At 43.3% G+C, this 25,452-nt stretch overlaps 1 protein-coding gene across 1 annotated transcript in view; it reads right to left on the bottom strand.

Annotated features, from left to right (window-relative positions):
* Window positions 1–10,007: 10,007 nt before the first annotated feature.
* The window catches only part of LOC138293617 (membrane-spanning 4-domains subfamily A member 15-like), a 95,644-nt gene continuing 80,199 nt past the window's right edge, over window positions 10,008–25,452 (bottom strand). The window contains exons 4-6 of the mRNA XM_069232893.1: window positions 20,860–21,024; window positions 18,416–18,544; window positions 10,008–13,175 (exon numbers count right to left, since the gene is read on the bottom strand). Coding sequence (XP_069088994.1) covers window positions 13,149–13,175; window positions 18,416–18,544; window positions 20,860–21,024 — 321 coding nt within the window. The 3' untranslated portion in view covers window positions 10,008–13,148. The remainder of the gene's footprint in view (window positions 13,176–18,415; window positions 18,545–20,859; window positions 21,025–25,452) is intronic.

The raw sequence follows: 25,452 nt of genomic DNA on the forward strand, positions 1-25,452 counted from the left end.
TCCTAGCTAGGGCTCTTATCAAAAATCAGTAGTTGGTTACCTAAAAGAAACACAATGCAATTGTACAATTTCCTTTCATATTTACCAAATTCAATCAGCATTCATGGAAGTCTTCGTCTCACAGGTATCGTTTTCGATCAGCATGGGACGGGGCAAAGGGGCAGGGTGTACGGGGCATTTGCCTCTCAGCGGCAAAGGGACGAAACTATTACTTCATGCAAAGGGACGAATCAAATTTAAGGTCTCTAGGGCGAGAATTTCTTAAAGTCTCTTTCTCTCGATTAGAGAAAGCATCAGAGTCTCTTTCAAAATGGCGTCGCAGCAAGGTGGGCCATAATAGCTGCAAAGTCCTGCAAATGGCGGGCAATGGCTGGTAATGGCTAAAAGGCTGGTAATGGCTGCTTTCTTCTCGTGCACCAGGTTTAAATAGACAACAGTTCAAATCCATTAGGGTCTTCCATTGGAGGGTTCATAGGTTGGCTTCAAATTGTCCAATCAAAAACAACAGTTCTCAAGCTTCTACCTAGGCATACATTATCCTTGGAGACGGTTACGTAAGTTGCAACATTTTATACCAATTAACTCACTTTCAGAGCTTCCATTGTCCGCACCTGCAGATTGACCTTGGAGCAAAGAAGAAGATGTCAGGCTGGCACGAAACCTTAAGATAAGCATGTGAACGATCTCAGTGGAAAAGTACAGCTTCAAGCAGAAATACACGTTTATTAGCACATTGGAAAAATACGAGCATCCAAATCGTGAGACAAGGCAACTAGGCCGAAGCCTGCACTAAAGTTATGCTAAGCTAAAATGTTTCAAACAAGCAAATCGTAGCACACGTTTACGATTATGTCAGATTCGTACAATTCTAATACATCACGTTATATAAAGCACGCTTATAAATGTTGGCAAACTACTCTGAGGGCACACTTGTCCCCGTACAATCTTTATTCGTTCGATTAAAGTCACACTTGATTATTGCGGCACTACGTTTAAGCGCTAATAAATGTAAAACCTTCATTTCTGCGTCATCAAGTCAGAGGCGGACAATGGTGAGGTGAAATCTTTCACAATGGGGAAGATTTCTTTGCTTCTGTTGGTGCTGGCATCGATGCACTCCACCAGAGTGGCAGATTTGGTGGTCTGGATCATTTGATGGTAGAGTCTTAGGGCGAATTTGAATGTAAACGTCTCTGTATTGTCATGGCTCATTCTCTATGAGCTCCAGTTGTTTGCAGTGGTGTTTTACATTCTGAGTTCCTCCATGTACGAACTGACCGAGGGTCTGGATCTTGTTGTGCTGCTTTGTTTAAGGGAGTCAGGGAGTCGGTGCAGGAGGTAATCCATTTGTTGAAATTCTTGATGGCTTTGGGAAAGCTGTTGCTGTATTTTGGTCACTGGTTATTGAAAATGGTGTTCTAGTCTTTGTCAGTAATGCTTTTCCAGTTTTGGTGGACGTGTCTGGCTGTGATGTATGTGCCTTTGATCATGATAGGGGATGTTCAACTTTATGAGGGTATGGTCTATCCAAGGGACTGGTGTGGGCTTGTCTACTTGGTTGTTGTCAAAGTCGGTGAAAATAGGGTCCATGTGTATCCGGTGACATGGGTAGGCCCCTTTACTTGTGAGGTGAGGCCCAGGCTTCCAAGGTAGTCAATGAGTGCGTTTGAGCTGGTGTCAGCATGGTCTTCCAGGTGAAAGTTCAGGTCTCCAAATAAAATGTAATTGCTAGCATCGAGGGTCAGTGGTCCAACAAAGTCCATGAGGGTGTGGGTGAAGTTGATGTGCAGTCCCAGTGGTCGGTAGATGAGAGTTCCACTTAGGGTAAAATTGGGTGTAATGTGGAGCTTGAATGACTGGTGTTCCATGTTAGAGGATGACATGTCCATGGATGTGGTGCAGCTGATGATGTCCTTGTGGATGATGCTGATTTGGCCTCTGGGATTGTGAAGTATCTGTTGCCTGGCAATCTTGTGGCCAGGGGACATGACTATGGTAATTTCAGGTGTCGATGCAGGGTTCACCCTGGTATCCGTGAGGAAAGGTAGGTCAAGGGAATTGTCATGCAGCAATCCCAGGTCTCTGTGATGTGTTCAGTGAGTGAGCGAGTGTGGATGGTTGTTTTGGTAGTTGCAGGAATATGTGAGTGTGAGTGAGTCAGGTGTTGGGTGCTGTCCGTGCGAGGAGTGTTGGGTGTGGGTAATTGCGTGAAAACCTTCTGGAAGCTCTGGAGAATGCTCTTCAGTGTTGAGTGAGGTATTGAGGCAGAAGAGTGTGGAAGGGCAGCCAGGGTAGAGGATGTGCAGGTTGGAGGACCAGGGTTCCTGGCACTGGTCCCGGTCCAGACGCAGACAGGCTTGGATTTGGTGTGCCATTGACATGCCTGCTCTGCATACCGTCGATGTGGCAGCCTTTAAGTAGCTCCTAGGAGAGGAGGGTAGTGATGTCACTTCCTGTACAAATGGAGGTGTTATAATGTAACCAAGTGCTTTTCTATGGGAGAACCAGCCTTGACACAGGAAAAAACGACATTGAATATTTTTCACTGCCAGGACATGTAAAATGTACATGCGTTCTACATTTTAAATATCATTTACCCTGCCCCATGGGCCCATTGGGCCTACCTCAGGAGTGACTTATAGGTATTAAAAAGGAAGTTTTGGCCTGGAAAAAGGGTTTATTTTGAAAGGTTGAATTTGCAGTTTTAAAACTTGTAGGAAGTTGGCTCTGTATGTACTATTTCAAAATAAGAAATAGCATGCACAGTGTCCAAGGGTTCCCCTTAGAGGTAAGATAGTGGCAAAAAGAGATAATTCTAATGCTCTATTTTGTGGTAGTGTGGTCGAGCAGTAGGCTTATCAGAGGGTAGTGTTAAGCATTTGTTGTAAATACACACAGGCAATAAATGAGGAACACACACTCAAAGACAATTCCAGGCCAATAGGTTTTTGTATAGAAAAATATCTTTTCTTAGTTAATTTTAAGAACCACAGGTTCAAGATTTACAAGTAATACTTCAAATAAAAGGTATTTCACTTAGGTACTTTAGGAACTTTGAATTGGCAAAATAGCATATACAGTTTTCACAAAAATGGCAATAAGCTATTTTAAAACTAGACACTGCAATTTTCAACAGTTCCTGGGGGAGGTAAGTGTTTGTTAATTTTGCAGGTATGTAAACCACCTACAGGGTTCAAAGTTGGGTCCAAGGTAGCCCACCGTTGGGGGTTCAGAGCAACCCCAAAGTTACCACACCAGCAGCTCAGGGCCGGTCAGGTGCAGAGGTCAAAGTGGTGCTCAAAACGCATAGGCTTCAATGGAGAAGGGGGTGCCCCGGTTCCAGTCTGCCAGCAGGTAAGTACCCGCAACTTCGGAGGGCAGACCAGGGGGGTTTTGTAGGGCACCGGGGGGGACACAAGTCAGCATGAAAAGTACACCCTCAGTGGCACGGGGGCGGCCGGGTGCAGAGTGCAAACAGGCATTGGGTTTGCAATAGGTTTCAATGGGAGACCCAGGGGTCTCTTCAGCGAAGCAGGCAGGCAAGCGGGGGGCTTCTCGGGGTAGCCACCACCTGGGCAAGGGAGAGGGCCACCTGGGGGTCGCTCCTGCACTGGAGGTAGGATCCTTCAGGTCTTGGGGGCTGCGGGTGTAGTCTCTTTACAGGCGTCGGGTTCTTAGAAGCAGGCAGTCGCGGTCAGGGGGAGCCTCTGGATCCCCTCTGCAGGCGTCGCAGGGGGGGGTTAGGGGGGACAACTCTGGCTACTCACAGGGTCGCAGTCACCGGGGAGTCCTCCCTGTAGTGTTGGTTCTCTACAGGTCGAGCCGGAGGCGTCGGGTGCAGAGTGCAAAGTCTCACGCTTCCGGCGGGAAACGTGTGGTCTTTAAAAGTTGCTTCTTTGTTGCAAAGATGTTTCTTCTTTAGAGCAGAGCCGCTGTCCTCTGGAGTTCTTGGTCCTTTTAGATGCAGGGTAGTCCTCTGAGGCTTCAGAGGTCGCTGGACCCTGGGGAACGCGTCGCTGTTGCAGTGTTTCTTGAAGTGGGGAGACAGGCCGGTAGGGCTGGGGCCAAGGCAGTTGGTGTCTCCGTCTCCTCTGCAGGACTTCAGGTCAGGATTCCTTCTTCATCTTCAGGTTGCAGGAATCTATCTTGCTAGGTTCTGGGGGCCCCTAAATACTCAATTTAGGGGGGTGTTTAGGTCTGGGGGGTTAGTAGCCAATGGCTTTTAGCCCTGAGGGTGGCTACACCTTCTTTGTGCCTCCTCCCTGAGGGGAGGGGAGCACACCCCTAATCCTATTGGGGGAATCCTTCTTCTGCAAGATGGAGGATTTCTAAAATTCAGAGTCACCTCAGCTCAGGACACCTTAGGGGCTGTCCTGACTGGCCAGTGACTCCTCCTTGTTTTTCTCATTATCTCCTCCGGCCTTGCCGCCAAAAGTGGGGCCGTGGCCAGAGGGTGCGGGCATCTCCACTAGCTGGAGTGTCCTGGGGCGCTGTAACAAAGGGGGTGAGCCTTTGAGGCTCACCGCCAAGTGTTACAGTTCCTGCAGGGGGAGGTGAGAAGCACCTCCACCCAGTACAGGCTTTGTTACTAGCCACAGAGTGACAAAGGCACTCTCCCCATGTGGCCAGCAACATGTCTGGTGTGTGGCAGGCTGGTAAAACTAGTCAGCCCACACTGGAAGTCGGGTATGTTTTCAGGGGGCATCTCTAAGATGCCCTCTGGGGTGTATTTCACAATAAAATGTACACTGGCATCAGTGTGCATTTATTGTGCTGAGAAGTTTGATACCAAACTTCCCAGTTTTCAGTGTAGCCATTATGGTGCTGTGGAGTTTGTGTATGACAGACTCCCAGACCACATACTCTTATGGCTACCCTGCACTTACAAAAGTCTAAGGTTTTGCTTAGACACTGTAGGGGCATAGTGCTCATGCACCTACGCCCTCACCTATGGTATAGTGCACCCTGCCTTAGGGCTGTAAGGCCTGCTAGAGGGGTGACTTATCTATGCTATAGGCAGTGTGAGGTTGGCATGGCACCCTGAGGGGAGTGCCATGTCGACTTAGTCATTTTCTCCCCATCAGCACACACAAGCTGGCAAGCAGTGTGTCTGTGCTGAGTGAGGGGTCTCCAGGGTGGCATAAGACATGCTGCAGCCCTTAGAGACCTTCCCTGGCATCAGGGCCCTTGGTACCAGGGGTACCAGTTATAAGGGACTTACCTGGATGCCAGGGTGTGTCAATTATGGAAACAAAGGTACAGGTTAGGGAAAGAACACCGGTGCCGGGGCCTGGTTAGCAGGCCTCAGCACACTTTTAAACATAACTTGGCATCAGCAAAGGCAAAAAGTCAGGGGGTAACCATGCCAAGGAGGCATTTCCTTACAAAACTTCACACTCAGTCTGCAGGGGCAGGCCGGATGCTTTTCATTGCCAATTTTGTGGTGGCCAAATAGGTGCTGCAGCCAACTAACGACATTTAACTTACAGGCCATTGTACACTTAGGCCCATATTTATAGTTTTTGACGCAAACCTGCGCTAAGTTTAACACCGGCTACCGCCATTCCAACGCGCCAGCCGGGTGTCAGATTTAATGAATGACAGTAGCTGGCGTTGCGGCCTGGTTAGCGTCAAAATAATTGACGCTAACCAGGCAGCGGAGGCATAGGGAAGCCTGGGCGCTGTGCGTCAAAGAATGGTGCAAGTCAGGTTAGAGTAAAAAATATTGACTCTAACCTGACTAGCGTCATTTTTTGACTCATAACCCCCATGGAAATGACTCCTGTCTTAGCAAAGGGGTGTCCCTGGGTGCAGGTAAGGGCACCTGTGGACTGCTTCCATGGTCGGAGACCATGGAAATGAGCCCACAGGTCCTCTAACACCTGCCCTGACCCAGGCGTTAAAAAATTACTTTAAACAGGCTTAGAGGCATTTTTTAAGGCCCTCCTCCTCCCGTGCATCATTTTTGCATGGGAGTATAAATAAGGCGCAAATGCCTTTAAGTAATTTTTTGCCCGGGGACACCTACCTTGCATCTCATTGATGCAAGGTAGGTTTCCACAGTAAAAAAATGACTCTAACTCTTTAAATTTGGCGCTAGACGGGTCTAGCACCAAAGTATAAATATGGAGTTAGGTTTGGGCCGGATTTGCGTCAAAAGAAATGACGCAAATCCGGTGCAAACAGAGTATGAATATGCCCCTGAGCTTCAGAAAGGACCTATAGGCAAGGTAAATAGCCAGTTAAGGATTAGCCAATTCTGAGTGTTTTGGGGATCAGAACAGATATACTGGGCGCTAAGCGACAGCGCCCCAGTGGCCAGAGTCCATACAAAAGCAATAAAACCTAGCAAAAACTGGGGAGGGGGCATGAAAAATGGGAGCTCCTTACAGTAGCATATGGAAATATCAATGTCATTTGTAGAGTGAAATTATGACTGTCCACGTTTGAACTGATTATAGTTTAAAATGGCTAACTTTGGTGTGTTCCTTCTTTCCCATACGAAGACATTTATTTTCTTTGTGATCATTGTGGAATGTGTTAATGAATAGCGCTTTCAAGAGACACCTGCAGTGTGCAGATGAGTACATGAGTTACAGATAGTGTAAGTTTGAAGGGAGAAGCTTATATCGTGAGAAACCTTGAGAAGCTAATGAGTATCTAATTGTATCCTCTGGCTTCAACGTAACAGGGTACTCCTTCTGAGGACTGTATGCAGGTGTGTAAAATGGTAATGTTTTGTGTGTCCTTTAGCACATATGTAGGACAGATGCAGAACAGAGCAGAACAGAACAGAATATTGTAGAGAGCTCTCTAAGAGATAGAGGACAAACCTTCCTGTGACTTTGACCTAATTTGACTTGCATATTAATTGATGCACACACATTGTGATTGTTAATTGTTGCTAACCTGATTTCTGACTTCTGTAAACCATTAACATTCAATAAACCTTCATGGTTTGATACTAAAACATTATCTGTCCTTTTTGTGGAGCCTTGCATGCTTCACATATTATTGAATGTATTGTATTGTGTTGATGACGAGGCTTGGTTGTGGAGCACAAAAATCCTCCTAGGGTTAAACTTCATTCCAGGTCCATCCAATAGCGCTTTATAGTCTCCAAAGCTGCTCCATGAAAAAGCGCTAACAGCTGCATCCCATGTTCTGCATGGTCTGAAGAGAATGCAATTACTTCTTGCAAAGGAAAACTCTAAATGCAAGAGTTGCTTCTGGTTATAGGTTTGAAATGGTTTGTATCTTTGGAAAAATGCTGTAATTTACTCAAAACTAGACTACGTAAACGCATTTATCTGGAAGCTCCAGCCAAACGTTCACACAGGCTTCAGTCAGTGCAAAGTACTGCAGCCAGACTCATTGCTGGCAAACATACAAGAGGACACACTACTCCCACCCACAGGTTTCTGCTTTGCCTACCAGCCAAGCAGCAATTCGTATTCAAGGCAATAAAAATAGTGGATAAAGTGGTATACTCTCAGGCACCTCACTTCCGCGTGGTCAAAATAGAAGGGATTGGCCAGACCAGTGTCTCTGACCAAATAACCAAACACTAGAGCGAGTGACGAGAACACAAAATCCCATTTATGGTGATGGAGCATTCTCAGTGTCCACTCCAATGCTGTGGTACTCCCTGACCATTCCTTTAGGTAGTCAACACAACCTAATGGAGTTCGTAAACTTAGCCGTGTAATAGTCTTCCCATTAACTTATGCTTCCCTATTCATTTTTAGTGTTCTTTGCTCGTGTTAGTAAGGTCGCCTAGAAGTTTCGTGATTGTGTGCCAAACAAATTAAATGACGTAAGATAGCCTACTGTGAGGACAGAACCTGGCCCCCATCCCAAACCTTGTTCTGGCCTTAGCATCCATTTTAAATACTCTGGGACCTTAGGCTTGCCCATGCATGATCCCTTGCCGTAAGCCATTTTGTGATGGACCAATGCTCTTCATGGTCCTTATTCAAATTATTATTATCTGCGATTAATGCGCATGGATAGGAATTCACCTTCTACATGAAGACAAGTTCATTCCACGCACTTACCTGTGTATGGATTCACTATTCGCGATACAGTGATCTGTGAACCCAGGCTAATTTATTCTGCGACTCATCAGTCCTCCGTGCATTATTGAATGATCTCCATTATCAATGGAGGTTTTTTAATGTTGTATTTCAACTCACAAGATTGTTGAATTTTTGGATTTTGGGATACATCTGGAGAGGTGCAGAGAATGTACTTCAGATCATGGACAGAGTATCGGACTCAAAAATATCACGTGGACAGAATCTTGTGTCAAAAATATTGAGGACAAAATTAACGAGAAGGTAAGTGCAAATAACTAAGGGCCAGATGTACGAATCTGGCCCATTGCGATTCGGTAATTGCGATTTTTAAGAAATCTCAATTACCGAATCGCAAAGGGCCATGTATCACATTTGCGATTCGGTAATTGCGATTTCTTAAAAATCGTGAATGCAATTACCGAATCGCAAATTGCGATACCGGCCCCATTCGCAGCTATGGGCCTGTTGGCCCATAGCTGCAAATTTTTTGCATTTTCGCAAATTGCGATTTCTGAAACAGAAATCGCAATTTGGGAAAAGCAAAGGGGCAGGGTGCTGGGGGCCTAAGGCCCCCTCTCCTGCACCCCAATTTCTTTTTCCACATGTAAAGTACACACATGCCAAAAGGGCATGTGTGCTTTACATATCAAATTTAAAAATGCAGTTTTACTGCATTTTAAAATTTTGCACCAGGTTACAACCTGGTTGCAGGTCATGGTATTTTGCATGTGCAAAATACCATTCTGCGAAAAATCACAATTTGCCATTTTTTGCAGAATTGCATTGCGACCTGGATTTTGTGAATCGCAAATTGCGATTCGCAAAATCCAGGTCGCAACGCAGAAAATCGCAGTTTTTGCAATTTTCTGTTTTTGGTCTGCGAATGCATTTGATGCATTGCAGACCCTGATTTTGCACTCGCAAACGGCCGATTTCGCTGTTTACGAGTGCAAAATCAGATGATACATCTGGCCCTAAGTATATACTTACGATTCTTAACTCTGCATCTATTTAATTTGAAGATATAAAGATATTTATATGTGGAGTTATACAGAGTATAACTTTGCTTACCTATGGAAACTCACCTTCATGATATTTTTGTCCTCTATATTCTTGACACAATATTTTGTCCACACAATTTTTTTTCTCCCTATATTGTCTAAATACTCTTTACTTTGTGTTCCATTGTTCTTCAGCTCGATGTTCCTCAGAGATCTCCTCAGTGTATGGGAAAACCACTTCTGCCCTAGAAGCAGTGGTGGGAGGAATTTAACCTTTTTGGTGGCTATTGGGAACTGGTGTCAGTGAATAGGGTAAAATGAAATTGACTGCACTCCTTAGGGTCATATGGTCATGACATTGTAAGAATTGTACTTAGATTCAGTCCATCGCCAGGAGAAGAGGACAGGAATGATCTAGACTAGGCAACAGCAAGGATACATAGATACTTTAAGCTATCACTTCCACAGATGGTGTAAATAAGAAACTTTTGATGAGTTCTTAACTGCCCTTACGAAATGAACTGCAGAGCAGATCTAGTGTTCAGCGATTAGTTCCATGTAAATCGAAACAGCAAGAAGACCCAGGAGTGACTAAGGGCTGTGAGTGATCCCACATTTGATGCTGTTACCATCTCGGCCAAGTCTACAGAGTGGTCAGTAACTTTGGAGGTGAGGTCTATGAGGATAAAGTTGATAAAAACTCAACTGATGTGTGCAGCATGGCCAACAAACAACAAAAATCAGAAAGATGAAAGATGAAAGATGAAGGAAAAGTAAGGTGAATCCACATGCAATTGTTTCTGTTGTAGCTGTTCCTTTCAGTGCTTTCATTACAAGTCATCCAGCTCTACATAATCAGCGCTGCACTCTAGTGGCTCTAAGGTTACACTATTGGAAAAGTGGTCAATCATATAAAACCTGAAATTTCAAGTTTCAATTTTATTGAAAGTTACTAAAAATCAACTCAACAAAATCCATATAAAACAGAAAAAGTCATATAAAATGCATATATATATATATATATTTATAAATCCTTTAGAGCAACATTTAAAGAAGAAAAAGTTAATTTTAATAGTTTCCTATTGTAGAAGTTGACATCTGCATTAGAGAAACTAAAACGGGGTTAAAATCAAGGAGCTGTTAGCAAAGGTTTTACCTTAGGTTTTTAGTAGATACCTTAAGCCAACATCATTATATTTCTCTTCCCTCCATTTCAGTTGTGAGTCATTTCTGTTTAAGCAAAGTAAGAGGGCTTTCCAACAGGAATACACCCTAAAATGTATAAGTAGCTTTGAGCTCCTTTCCGCTCCCTACACATTTCTCATATGTGCCTTATAACGGATATCATCTCATTTTGCAGCATGGATTGCAGTTGACACTTCATGGCTGGTGCTTACAGAGGTCTAAAAACAATACCATGCCTCAGGCGCGAGGTCCGTTGTTTGCAAAGGCATGAACTAATACATACGATTCAACCTTGCAGCATAGATGGTGGTGAAATACATTGTAGCCCACCGCGTTTCCCGGTATCGAGTCTTTACGTTACCTGGCACAACAAATGTTTAAAAGAACATGGTGACTTGTGAGCAATTTTGATATCAATATAAAAAGAGGCTTTGTTGCCCCCTGATAGTCCTGATGAGGCCCTGACTGAGGAGGCCGAAACGCGTTGACACATATTTTTGCGAGATTGTGTTCTTTAATTCAAGTGATTTTGTTTAAAAAAACTTAATAAGCACTGCAAAATACCCTAAAAAAAGAAATAGGTATTTGCCTGCTGCTGATATTTGAACTTTCAATCATTGCAACTGAGTGGATTACAGTTACGATCTTGGAATGGTAACCACCATTTAAGAAAACAATGTTGGGCACTATCCTCTTCTGGCATTCTGCCAGTGGTTAGATTAGGTACAAAGTATAAGGATCTCTTAGTTATAGATAAAATAAATTGGTATTGTATGTGATAGGATGTTTTTGTTTTGTAAACAATTGTGTTGTGTATATATCTCACTGATGAGCCACTGCTGACCTTGTACAAAAATTAATTGTAATAAATAATAGAAAGTAATTGATCCATAAGGACAGAATTAAGTACTGGTCTTGAATAATAATGTTTGAATTTATTCCTGCCTACAGACCATTTTCTGTATTTGTTGCACCACACAACGTAGCACATGTGTGACGCAAACCCCAAATGTGATTTATGAAGCCACGTAAGGTGACTTTGCGTGGCTCTGAGTGGCTTCATAAATTTGGAGTAAACTAAACACAAATCACTGTGTTGCTTTACTCTGCCCTGGCAAGGCATTACATTGGCATTGCATTGATCAGGGCCATTTTAAAGATTTTGGGGGCCTTGGGCCAAATGTATTTTGGGGGCCCCTGTTCGAAACAGCTTTGATCCAATGATCCAACTCAAGCTCTTTCATGGCCTCTTCAGCCAGGTCACTGACAGTGCACAGACTCACCAGTCCAAATTCGAAAGTGTTTACAGCACATATTCAGGGGTAGTGATGTGTTTTTGATATTGCAAAATAGCAGCAGCTCACTAATATTATTGCAAACCTCAATCTCGGGAGCAAGATAATCAGGAGCAAGCTCACCACCTTCTCATCCATAACCACAGCCCCGGTTCCCGAAGTACGGAAACACGCAGATGTTACAACCCTTCTCAGGAAACCTTCGCCAATCCCAATGATCTCGAGAGCTACCACCCCATCTCGCTGCTCCCCTCTCCTGCCAAAGTCCTCTAAAAGTCCATCAACCACCAACTCATGCAACACCTGGAAATCAACAACCTTCTAGACCCCTCCCAGTCCAGATTACGTACCAAGTATAGCACCAAAACCTCCCTGATTGCTGCCACTGATGACATCAGAACCCTCCTCGACCAGGGAGAAATGGCAGCCCAAATCCTCCTCGACCCATCAGCAGCATTCGACAACGTATCCCACCACACCCTTATACCGAGACTACATCATATCGGAATCCAAGGAAATGCCCTCTAGTGGATCATCTCCTTCCTTACCAGAGGAATACAAAGAATCCGCCTACCTCCTTTCACCTCAGGCCCCAAGGACATTAGTGGTGCCTCTCAAGGCTCGTCCCTCAGCCCCACACTGTTCAACAAAATGACCCTCCGGCCAACATCTTCAGATCCCACTGAATGACCATTACGGAGAAGACACCAAACTGATTCTCACTATCAGAAGACCCCTCCATCACAAAGGCCAGCTTCCAGAAGTGTATGACAGGCATTGCTGACTGGATGAAAAACAACTGCCTAAAACCCCTTCCTACACAAAAACAATCCTGCATGCAATGGAGGCACTCCTGCACCATGGTGCAAGGGTGGCAGTGTTGGCGGTACGCAGCTAAAAGGGAACCAGTGCAGGGAAAAATGCAGGAATGTGCAGTATTGACGCAGCGCATTCCCGCCCTTTCCCTGTCACACAGTGCAGCAAGATGACTTGCTGAGCCGCACTGTGAGTTTTTCTCATAAATAAGCCCATAATTCTTATACTGTTACTTTGTATAATACAGTAATGACCTAACAAGTAATCAATGGGTCCTGTCTGGCAGTTTTCAAACCTTATGTAATTGAATAAAAAGTTAAATAACATTTTAAAAATATACAATCAATCATTCATGACCACTAATAAATTACATATAATTCTGTTTGCAGATTGGTATAGATATTAGCCGGTAATCTGAAAGGATCTGACATTCCTATTTATTCCAAAAGAGAAAACATAGAGGAATGCCACATCTTAAGTTGACCACATAAATCATGGGAATATGAGTTAAGGCTCAGTTCAAGGCATCCATTATAATCCAGGTACGTGCATCACATATTTATTAATTTATATCTAGTCACAGTTCCAGGAAAAATGTGCAGATGTCAATGAAGGGAGGATCTTGTTTCATCTTCCTCCTGACGAGGCAGGTTTTTCTTTTCCTGTTATTTTTCTGGAGTTCTTGCTTAGTCTTCTTTGTTACTGTATGTTTTTTAAATGTGGTACAAGGAACTATCCGTAGCAATCTTCACAAGATGGCGTAAATGGACTTCTCAGCACCCAACCCACTCTATTTGTGGCTGGAAAAAATAAATATAATTGTTAATGAAACCAACAAAATGACCCTCACATAACAAATATAACCTTATACTACCCACAAGGGAAAAATGAAAAAATGCCACCAGGTTCACTTTCCAACTATCACTATAACTATCCCACTATCAATTCTCTAGCACACAAATGTCATACTCACCCAATCATGATCTCTGTCATGCAATGAAGATGCCAGCTACAACCCCACCATCATCAAACCAACAAATTCTGTATCAAACACCCAGAATCACTTCTCTTTAACTAACACCTTACAGACATCACCATCCCAAACTCAACATTTACCAAAGTCACCATCACACCAAGAATATTGTAAAGAAAATGCCACTGGCCCTCCTATTTGCTGTGGCAAGGGTACAGATGGGCAAAGACCCGAAACCTCCACTTAATCAGGGCTCACACAGCTGCCTAAGGTTCCCTCAACTCAAACTTTATGTAGCCCCAGGCTATTTCTGCAGACCAAGATTGGGGTGTGAAACATAGGATCAGAGATATTAATTACTGTCTGCTCTCACACTAACATCACAGTCAGTGCAGCTGCATCCACAAAACACACCCAATACACCAAATTGTGCCTCTGCACACCCTGAATAACACTTTATTGATATAAATCTCACCAGCAATCCATGTGCCTGGACCACTCTTCAGTCAAGAAAAATACACAAATCACCAACCTGAATTTCTTTCCAAGCTGACCACAATACTGACAGCACCAACAGTCAAAATATAATAACTTCAAGGTGCAGACTGTGACCTATATAAACTGATGAGCTGGTATGAATGGCTGAATCTTCTCTCACGCTCTCTGCCACGCTTCATGCGTGTAGGCTGTGATGTTTGAAGCACCATGTAAGAAGCTTGTCTTTGAACTTCTTGCACATCAACCAACATCTGCCGCTAAGGATATATCACAACCATCATCTTTTCAACCACACAGGTCCAAAAGGGCCCCCAAGAACTAATGACAATGTGAGCACTTTGCAACCTCATGAGGAGTGTAAGAGGTATCCAAAAGCTCAAATACAATACAATACAACAATCATTTCACCAAGATCACTGCACCTTCACAAATATGCCTTTAAACCAGGATATCTACAACCACATAGAACCAATATTACCATCATGGTTACAGGGAACATATCACAACTTCACTATCCCTTTTACTTTTATCGAAAGATGAATCTGTCAAAGCCACTGTTCATGGCAGTATCACAGCACTGAGCTCACCTCTGCTCCAAGCAATCAACATGGTGATCTAGTCAGATTTATCCCAACAGCAAGAACAAATAAGACATGTTAAGCATTCCAGCATAACACCATCATCTCTTTAATATAATCTCCATCACCAGGCAAATACATTTTCCATCATAATTTGGGCAATGTTTTCAAAGCACCATGATCCCAATTGCACAATGTAAGATATTGTCTTATTATTTATGGTGAAGGACTTCCCACCTCAAGGAATAATCACAACCCTTGCCAGGGTGAACCCTCAAAATCACTAAATTAGCCTGAGCTCAACAAGTCGTAACTTAGGGCAATGTGTAAAGTATTTATGAAGTACCAAAATAGTAATGAAGTCAAAATGCAAAACAATAAAAATCCAAAAATGATTTAGAAACATAGAGTAAAATTAAAGAAAGACAATTACACCAGTAGGACAAAAGTCCAATAAGGGAAACTGGAGATATGAATTTTTAACGCTTTCAGTAGAAATAGCACCAAAACGCACAAAAAATTGATGATAGTGGTTGCAGTAGACTGTCACTTAGACACAATTTGAGACTGACTGTGATGGAGCGTGGGCTGGATACAGCAACCAGGTTTGTCCTCAGCAGACTGACCCTGGAGTCTCATTCTTTGTGTGGGTACAATAGGGAACAGGTGCAGCCCTTAAGGGCTCCTCTCGGGACACAGACAGCAGATCCAGTCTTCTTTTGATCTTTCGCAGGTCTAGAAAGTGTTCTAAGGATGGCATGGTGAGGGTTTAGCTTTGTAGGGTTCACAGCCTGTGGGTGGAGGCCACCGTAAGACACTCCTAGTCCATCTTTGACCAGCTGAGGAAAGGTTCCTAGGCCCAGACCTACTCACTTTTGCAGTAGTTCCTATGGGCCAGATGTACCATCACGGCCCATTGCGATTCGGTAATAGCGATTTTTAAGAAATCGCTATTACCGACTCGCAAAGGGCCATGTATCACATTTGCGAATCGGTAATAGCGATTTCTTAAAAATCGCAAATGCTATTACCGAATCGCAAATTGCGATACCGGCCCCATTCACAGCTATGGGCCTGTTGGCCCATAGCTGCAAATTTTTTGCATTTCCAAAATTGCGATTTCTGAACCAGAAATCGCAATTTTGGAAATGCAAAAGGCCAGGGTGCTGGGGGCCTAAGGCCCCCTCTCCTGCCACAATTTTTTTTTTTTAACATGTAAGGTACACACATGCCAAAAGGGCATGTGTGTTTTACATGTTCAATTTAAAAATGCAGTTTTACTGCATTTTTAAATTTTGCACCAGGTTACCACCTGGTTGCAGATCATGGTATTTTGCATGTGCAAAATACCATTCTGCGAAAATCGCAATTTGCCATTTTTTGCAGCATTGCCTTGCGACCTGGATTTTGCGAATCGCAAATTGTGATTCGCAAAATCCAGGTCGCAACGCTAAAAATCGCAATTTTTGCGGTTTTCTACTTTGTGGTCTGCGAATGTCTTTCATGCATTGCAGACCACTATTTTGCAATCGCAAACGGACGATTTTACCGTTTGCGAGTGCAAAATATTTTCATACATCTGGCCCTATATGCCTTCCTGCAAACAGCCCCAAAATGCCATGTGTCAGAACATTTTTAAGATGGTGAAAGTCTTTGGCCACACTAAACGTGGGCACTGAGGGCTGTAGGTGTGTTTGGGGAGTGTACTATGGTAAGCCTAGTGTTCTCCCACATCTAACTTGAAAATCCAGTCTGCATACGGCAACAAACTCACAGCAAACCAGAGACAGGAGTCTGGGATCACAAAAGCAGGGTCCTTCAGCAACCAGACAGGGAAGCCACAAAAAGTATCCTGGCATCCTCGTCTCTACTTTTAAAGTGTGCCCTAAGTGTTACATGTGGCTCAACAGACCCGTCCAGCAGTATTAACCATTTGCTATCAAAAGGAGGCCTGCAGCCCTGCATATTCTGTTGAGTTTAGGGGAGTCTTCTCTGCCCATTTAGGTTGGTCTATTGTTTGCTCCTGGACATTTCTCACCTCATTCACACCTATTCAAAAGGTGAGCACGGCTGGGAGAGGTGGAGTGCTAATGCAAATTAGCCTCCAGGAACATCAGGGAGGGAAATGGTGAATATTTAAAAGTTATGTTTCCTTAATATGTATTAAAAATCCGACTTCTCCATTGAATTGAATTTTTAATAACTGATAAAAAATAGTTTTATTATTTTTCTAGAAGGTCCCATTTCTGGGAATCAATGTTAGTATTTCATGTTGCGTCCCAATGTTTTTCTAGGAGGCAGATTGCCTTCCTGCAGAGAAAATAGCTTTATGGTGTCAGTCACTGTAAGGGTATGTTAACTTTTAATTTCTATATTTCCTGCTTTTAAATACCATGCACGCCACCTAATGGTTCAAAGGCTTAAATAGGGGTAACATATTAAAGGAAGGATTTCTCCTGTCATTTGACTGGCCACACTGAAAAGTTTACACTGCAGCCATCAGGCTACACAGAGTAGGCTGAAAGCCATGCTTGCGCTGCCTCTACAGGGCACAGCAGGTGCTGCAGCCCACAAGTGGCATTTAACTTCCAGGTCCTAGGTGCACTTATACTAGGGACTTGCAGGCAAGGTAAATGTGCCAATCAGTAATAAACCAATTTAACCAAGTTTAAAGGGGGAACACCGCCACTTTACTACTGGTTATCAGGAATCAATAGTGCAGTTCTACACCCAGTAAAAATAGGGTCAACCGAAAGGTAAAGTCTGAGAAAAGTCGGGGTTCACCACACAGAAAATGTGCATTTTCTACACTACAACATTTGGCATTGCTTTGGAAACTAGCAATTACAACCCCAATATCACTGACACATCAGCAGCATCACAATCAGGCAGCCTAAAACCAGGTCACAAACATAGACGATGATTTCCGGGCCGTCAGAATTTATAAAAATCTGAACAGATCCACCATCTCAAACATATAAATAAAGACAAGATGACACACAAGAGGGGTTCACTATAGTAAAGGACCTTCCCAAGCCCACCTCTTTAGATATTCTTATTATTTCCTTGCTGTACTTCTTTATTTGATCATTTTCATGAGAATATAACACTCAGATCTATTGTGCCTTTGCTGATTTCCTTGATAAAGCATGGTTCTGAACTTCTCAATGTGGGTTACCAGCATCTGGCCAATTTCCAATGTTTCTTCTCTTCCTCAGCAGCAGACATTGCTCTTGGCATTAAATCAGGATCACCTTGCAATCCGTGTCCTACTCGCATCACTCTTATACTTCTACCAAAGTATATATATTCATGTACCATTATATGTATATTTATCTCTACATCCATCAGTTAACCCACCTAGCACTACATCCATCTAGCTATGTATACACCTACCTCAATATCCTTCTACCGCTGTATCTATTTTGTATCAATTTATGCTTATATCTATCTCTTCATCCATTTACCTCCACATCAATCGTTCCCTAGATCTATCTTTCTCTATAGATTTCTACATCTACTGAAACCAACCTATATCCATGCAGCTGTCTACATAACCGCCTCTAAACCCACTATCCTTAGGCCCTTTAACTTATGTGTTCAATCTGAAGACATCTGTCTAAATATCCATAAATCCCTATTGTCTATTCTAATTTACCTCTACATCTAACCTTTGCTATGTAGACCAGGTTCTCATAGAACACCCAGACCATCACTTCTAGTCTGTTTTTTTCTGCCTCTTAATCATGTAGCAATCATTCTTTGAATTGTCAATGCCTCTTACATACTAATCTTCTATTTCTCTTTGTAGCTTTCTTTTGGACTACTAACTTTACGTGCTACTAGTGCATGTCTTTGGACGGATCATGGTCACACCTTGAGGATTACTCCATGCTTTGCAATGTATGACAGTTTGCAAAATAAATTAGAGTAATTGATTCAATTTAACACCTGTGATTGTCATTAATGGTGGATAAGAGGACACACTTACCTGTGCTTTGCCAAAAGGGAAGCAACACCGACATGCTGCTTTGCAGCCAAAAATGATGGTTATGAGGGCAATCACAGCCTCCAGCAGCAGAAGAGCCACAATCAACCCCAAAATACCCTGGCGTAGAGTCTGAAAAAACACACAAAGGGAATTTAATGAGACTGGATCTGCCAGTATCATGATTCAGCAATCTATGTAGTGAAAATGTTAATAAGTGTCTGTCATCAAATAGCTACATAGCACTCTTTATCATGGTATGCATTCCCGTGCTCTTTAAACATTTCTATTCCTTATTTCCCAATTCAATGACTATTTAAGTTACTGATTTAAGTGAGACAAATTGCTGGCCCTGAGGCGTGTAGACACAGGATCTATTCCAAGATTTAACACTGCAGCAGGGATTTTGGTAAAATCAGTTTATTTTCCTGAGCCATAAAGTGTAAATGTGTGAGAGGTAAAGATACAGCTTTATAGGGATGTAAGCCATTCACCAAGGAGGAAGAAACTGAGACAGACAAAAAGCCACGCAATCATAAACTGTCCGAAAGCCGGCTTTGTATACTGTGTTCTATACAATAGGTTTTTGACAAGACAGCTAAAGCTGTTCGTAAGAAAGACCTAAAGAGTGGCCACTCAGCATTCATCTGTGCTTGAAGGAATAGATAACCTCACCAGCAGATGGTCATCTTTAGATTTTGAGGACTGTCCACCAAATTTAATGTGAGATTTTCAGTCAAGTCCTGGACCACGGTTGGTTAGAACTCAAGATCCCTGGTTATAAAGTCGACAACATAGCTGGTGGTCTATATCTCAACCCCTAGGAATAAAATAAAGATCGCCACACCATGAAGGAACTATTTAGTTAGTGAAGAGCCTCAAAGCTAAGTCGTTTTTGAAGTGGTCAATAGTATGCTGTGTGGGGCTGCATATTTCCATTTTAATAGGGGTTAAAATGTTTCCAGCCATCCACATAGGTTTTCGGTGAGCGTGCCAGACATTAGGAAACATGTGTAATGTGCCAACTATGGTGTCTGTTGGAGTCAGGTCTTCTAGCTGGTCCTTTGTTCATTCCAGTAGTTTTCCCATGATTACCGCCTTGTGCTTTTGTGTGTGTTTGATTCTTAGCTCATCCTCTAGTTTGATGTTCTAGTTCCCACCATTGATTTCCCTGTATACATCTTCTACAGCGTGTGCTCACTGGTTTTAACTATGACTGTGTTCCACTCTTTTATTAGCAGGTTTAAGGTTCAAGTGCACCTCCAGTGTTATCCCAGCTGCTACACAATCCTTATGAATTCATAGAAGCACAACCCTATCTCCAACAGAGGTCAACCACCCCAAGTCTACCTTCCTCTTGCATGTCATTGTCCTCTACACTAAGTGTAACACCATGTCTTGGCTTGTGTGTATTCCAATCACAACACTCTACCTGATATTTATGCTTCACTGCAACCCTATCATTAACCCTACCTTGAATTGTAATGCTATTTCCTACCCTCTACCTCACAATCACTATGTCCCTGAATTCTCTCCTAATTGTATCTGACTCCAAAGACCGTATTCATATTGTCGCTTGGTTAATAACCTTCATCCTAACAAAAGCTCTAGGCATGCACTTTATCCAGTGATCCTGGTGATCACAAGCACTTAATGTAATAGTAGTGTGGCCCCATTCTTATCTTATTGTCGTTGTAGCACTTTGCCTAATCCTTGCATGACACATCATCGTACCTTTAACCAATGCCCTAAATATCACCCGGTGGAGCTTGAAAGTACCTTCAACAGCATGTTGCTCAGTCAACTTCTTAATCAACTTTCTGCACTCTGTTGCATACAAGCCAGGTTCACAATACAGAAATACCAAATACTTACATACATATATACCTCAAACCCTCATCTCATAAGTAAATCATGTTTTAAACATACCATGCTGTGCATTAAACAATAGCCCTAAAAACTCTTGCCTATATCCTAACCAGGTCTGGCTCAACATTACGCTTCAGCCCATGACTGTTTCCCACAGAAGCCGTGTCTGTCTGATCAGGGCTACCTGTCTTAGTTCATGTAGGATGTGGTAGTAGTGTGGCACAATGGTTAGAGCGGCAGACCCTGATGCAGAGATCTGACCAGGGTTCAATTCCCACTTCAGCGGGTCTTGGGCTCAATTCTCTTGGACCAGATAATTCTCGCTTTGGTGCCTAATCTAATTATTGGCTCCCACTCTGTAACTCTGGGCAATAGCTTACTTAATCTCCACAGCGGTCCTCACAGCGCTTGGATGCCTGGCTTCACCCTGGGGCTGTCCAGGAGTGGGTGCCTCACAGGGAAAAGCCAGGAGGGGTTCCACAGCGGTATGCGTACAGCACCCTGAGACCCTAACGGGTGAGTAGTGCGCTATACAAGTGTGAAGTTTACAGTACATAAGCGGAGAGCATTGCACTTACTGTAAAACTGTTCCTGTATAGTACGCAGCTCTCGTTGTTGATGGCTGGACAAAGAATGGACATAGGCAGGCTGATGGCTACGAAGTGGATATCCCAAGCAGCGATGATGATATTGATGGAGGCAACGATGAGACTGGACATGCTGGAGGTGAAGCGAGCCTGAACCTAGAAAACACCAACCACCAGCATTTGTTGGGTGAGAACAATTCCAAACAGAATCAGATTTATGAGCGGTGATGGGTATGAAGACCGAGACGAGGATGTGCAAGACAGCGGTTCCTTGATGCCCATAGAGTACGCACATGCCATCTATTTCTTTAAGAGATCATTTCCAGACCCTTATCCTATGTGCACAGTACAATGTCATAGCTACAGTTATTCATATCTCCAGTCACTCATCTGGATGGGAAGTGCATTGAGGCAGTTATGGACTGCCTAGTCAGAAGCAAAATGTCACAGTAAGAGAGGCAGTAAGATAAATCTGGCAAGAGAAGAAAATGTACATAATGCGAGATCTATAGTTTGAATGGGGGATGTTTTCTCCACCACCCTTATTTGTCTCCATGCCCTGCAATGGAAGCAGAGAAAATCTGCAACACTTAGCTTGTGCAAAAGATTTAGGGTATTCACCATGCTTAAGGAGAGCAGGGGAGGCGAGGGAGTAGGGGGCAGAATGCACTTTTATGGGGAAACATCTCCCGAAAGAATCCACAAATATCCATCACTGTTGGAATATTTTCTGCACACATGGGAGCACTATAAATGAGGGTACGTTCAGGGCACAATCAGGGTGCATTGTCATTGACCACACAATTGTCTTCCTTGCATGCAGTGGGTTTCAGCGACAAGGTACCTACCTTTTCCTGGAAGTCCACTGTTAGCTACTTTGAGGTCTTTGACAGACTTAACTCTGCCGCCAGGCATGGGGGTATGGTGGCCCAGCAATCACCTGAGCTTGGGCTGCTGATCTGCTGCCCTATCTAATAGAGTTGGCTCTAGACCTTGGCAGAGCCGAGGAAAAAGCCCAAGAGTCCCTCCTTTAGCAGGATTTCCTCCTCCCACTGAAGGCGCAGCTCATAGTGCAGTGCAAACACCTGAAGGGTAGATGGGGAACCTGAGGTTTTTGGTGGATTTCTCATTACTGTCCTCCTCTAAATCAGGCCACCACTGGGTCATACTGCAGTGGAAGTCAGTGCAATCCAATTTCGATTTAAAATCTTTATTCGGTTTTGAAATAAAACCATAAAAGAACAAACAACAGTTCCCAAGACGCATAAAGGGAATGCCTAGTCGTGTCGGTATCTGACATAGTATGACATAGTATGGTGACACTGGATGTGAAATTTGTCATGATGCATTCATTACATGTTTAATACTCAGGATCTTTAGATGACGAGATATAAAATATTATATGTGAAATATGGAATATAGACTTAAATAGCAAATTGCAGGCAGTAAAAAGAGAGTGTCACACAATTCCTAACATGTTTGAACTCTCAGCTACAACAAAATAGCAGCGTGAGCTTAAGTTGGCAAGACATAGGCCAGCCAACTCACTGCAAAGTGCTAATGTCACTTACTAAGGTCAGATCAGACCCAGAAGGTGACAAAGTGCTTGTGCAGCTCAGTGCATCAAAGTAAGTCTGGTTAGAACCTATCAATGACTTCCCGTGTTGTGATGACCCCTGGTTTACCACTAAACTCTATAAAACAAAATCCTCTATATACAGAGTACACCATGTTAATATAAAATAAAGTGGTAAACCTCCTAAAACACAACTTTTAAAACAATCCTCCAGTTCCACTTAACTGTGGTAGTACCTTCATAAAAACAGAACATCATGGCTAGAATTCCGGGAGTTATCCCACAGTGGGGCGCTAACCCCAAAGTGTAGGTAGATACAGGGGCGAAGCTTGGTTGGGAAGATTGGGGGAGGGGGTGAGCATCAGATTTTCTGACAATCAGGCAGGCATGTAAAGTTTAAATACATTATACAACAAGCAGTGCGCATGAGCGGATTGGAAAGTGAGAGGAATGGGGTTTGGTGGGAGTACGAAGAGACAAAACACCCTGGGGCATATTTACAAGCCCCTTCCGCCTCCTTGTGCTGTCCTAGTATCCTTTTTTTTACGCTAAGGAGGCGTTAAGGAGGCCCCCACCATGCGCTATATTTACAAAATGGCTCGGTGCATGCCTTGCGCTACTTTGTAACCCTTTGTGCTACATTGTACCTGCGCCAGGTATAATGTATGCAAGGGGGGCGTTCTCCTGCAGGGAGGCCTAAAGAAATAGCGCAGTGAAATTTACAAGATTTCACTGCATCATTTTTTCTGTCATTCTTAACACCTGCTTAGGGCGGGTGTTAAACCGACGCTCCCATAATAACCTAAGGGCCTTCCCTGTGCTTTTCTGGATTTACGCCATCATTTATGGCGCTAATCCAGCAAAGCGCCACAATAGCGTCATAAATTATGACACTATTGTGCTAACGTGCACCATGGTGCGCTGTATAGTAAACACAGCGCTACCATGGTGGCGTTAGGGGGGCACAGGGTGACGCAAGAAAAGTGGCGAATCAGAGCTGATGCGCCACTTTCTTGTAAATATGCCCCAATATTCTGTAAAATAACCAATATTTTTGATGACTTTTTACAGAGCGTATGCGTTCGCATTTTTTGTCGGTGTTTATGTAAAAGTTCCTGCTGGAATCTGACTGATACCCCACAATACCCGTCTGAAAGCACCTGTACCCAACTATTTATCAGAAAATACATTTATTAGGGGGGTATTAAACTCCAAACACCCCCCTGAAGCTACACCCTTGAGTGGATAAACATGTTGGGGCATCATCGAGTCACATAATATGCCAAAAGGGAGATTAATGCATATAATTAAGATGTTTCCTAACACAAATGGCTTTCCATGTGAAGGAGGCAACATTAAACCACCAAGCCTCCAAGGAACACACCTAGAAATAAGCATCACTGTCATTCCTGCTATTATTAGGTAAAGACAATGATTTTAAATAGAATCTCCTGATTCCAGTACAGAAACTACAAAATAGGATACAATGCATTGTTTGAGTCCATCACTTGGGCATTTGACAGCTGCCTCAGGCCATTGTTTCTTGTGCAACCCACAGAGAGCCTATTAACATGGAGCGAAGCAGCAGAATGCCACAGAAAGGTAACCAGGCAAAGTGAGGGGCCAGGAGATATTTAAAGTAATATCAGTCCTGGGCACGCGCACAATATGAGCCTCATTTTCAATTTAGCAGAGCTGTGATATAAAGTGTTTTTTCTGCCAACTTGCTATGGTGTGTTGTAAAGTACAGCTATAGAGTGGAATTGTATGCCATGAATTGTTGGAAGGCTGGAAGTACAGTCCCTGCTGTATCTTTGCCCAAGAATTGTCCAGGGTGATGGTGGCCTAGTTACCTGGTAACAAATCCCTACTTTCCAGCCTGTGGTGCCTGATGATCATTCTGAACAATTTGGTGAGCTGGTGTATGTTTAGAGCTAGTAAGATTACAATGGCAGCAACCATCATGCCAGACCCTCGGTTATTTTTATTTATAGTGTGGAAGCCAGTGTTGATACTTAAGTAGTGGAAAACTTTGTTTAGTAGTTTCCTGATAGCAACTTGGGGCACAATGTTTTTTCCCATTAAGGAAACAATATATTATTATTCCACAATCCAGGACTAGAGAGCAGGATTCTTAATGAGGTGATCCCGGAAGTGAATATTGCAGGACATGGGGATGCTAGACACGTGTATGATATGTCTGTGATGATGCTAAAAAGACATTTTGGACAACAGATATATATAAATATAGGTTTAGGACACCATAATTTGTAGGCAGGAGTTTGGGACAGAATGAAAGAGTGAACATGTATGTGGTGGTATTGCATAATCTGGCTGTCGTTTGTCACATTTGTGCAAAAACAGTAGCAAGAACTCACATAATGTCATGTAGGTTCAGAAGAGGAATATGTCTCTTACGCGCTTCACATCAGCGTGTTGCAGAGCGACATGTCCAGTCAGACAACGAGGTCCCTCGCTGACCAAGCCACTCCATAGCTGAAGCGCTTTCATTGACCCAATAGAGTTCCCCATGGGCTGCGGGTGATATGGAGCATGGTCGGCGGCTGCAGGTTTCACAATTCTGCGTAGCGCACTACATGCCAAACACATGCTTCTTCTTCGAGGTGGAACAAAAAACATATTTTCAAATGTGAAAAGAACTAAGACTCATAAAATGCTCTTGCCAAAATGGTGGTCAGTTCATTGGAAGTAACTGGAGTATCCCCATATCAGATAGTATATTGCATCATCGTGTTGGTGGGTCATGTCTTGGCTCTGTAAGTTGTCCCTGGTTCTCTTCTCATTTCTGATGTTCAGGAGAACTTTCATGCCTTGCTATTTTCACCAACACTAGCTTCATCTTCAATCAAGATTTACAAAGCATGCCAAATGTGTTTTTTTACCTCCTTTGTGGATTTTTCCTCCATATATTACTTTTCTCATATACGACTCAGTGCAGGGTGGCATCGAAGTTACTGGGAGGACTCACCCTTTCCTCAGGCAACCAA

This window comes from Pleurodeles waltl, chromosome 4_2 (assembly GCF_031143425.1).
Source record: "Pleurodeles waltl isolate 20211129_DDA chromosome 4_2, aPleWal1.hap1.20221129, whole genome shotgun sequence".
NCBI classification, from domain to species: Eukaryota; Metazoa; Chordata; class Amphibia; order Caudata; family Salamandridae; genus Pleurodeles; species Pleurodeles waltl.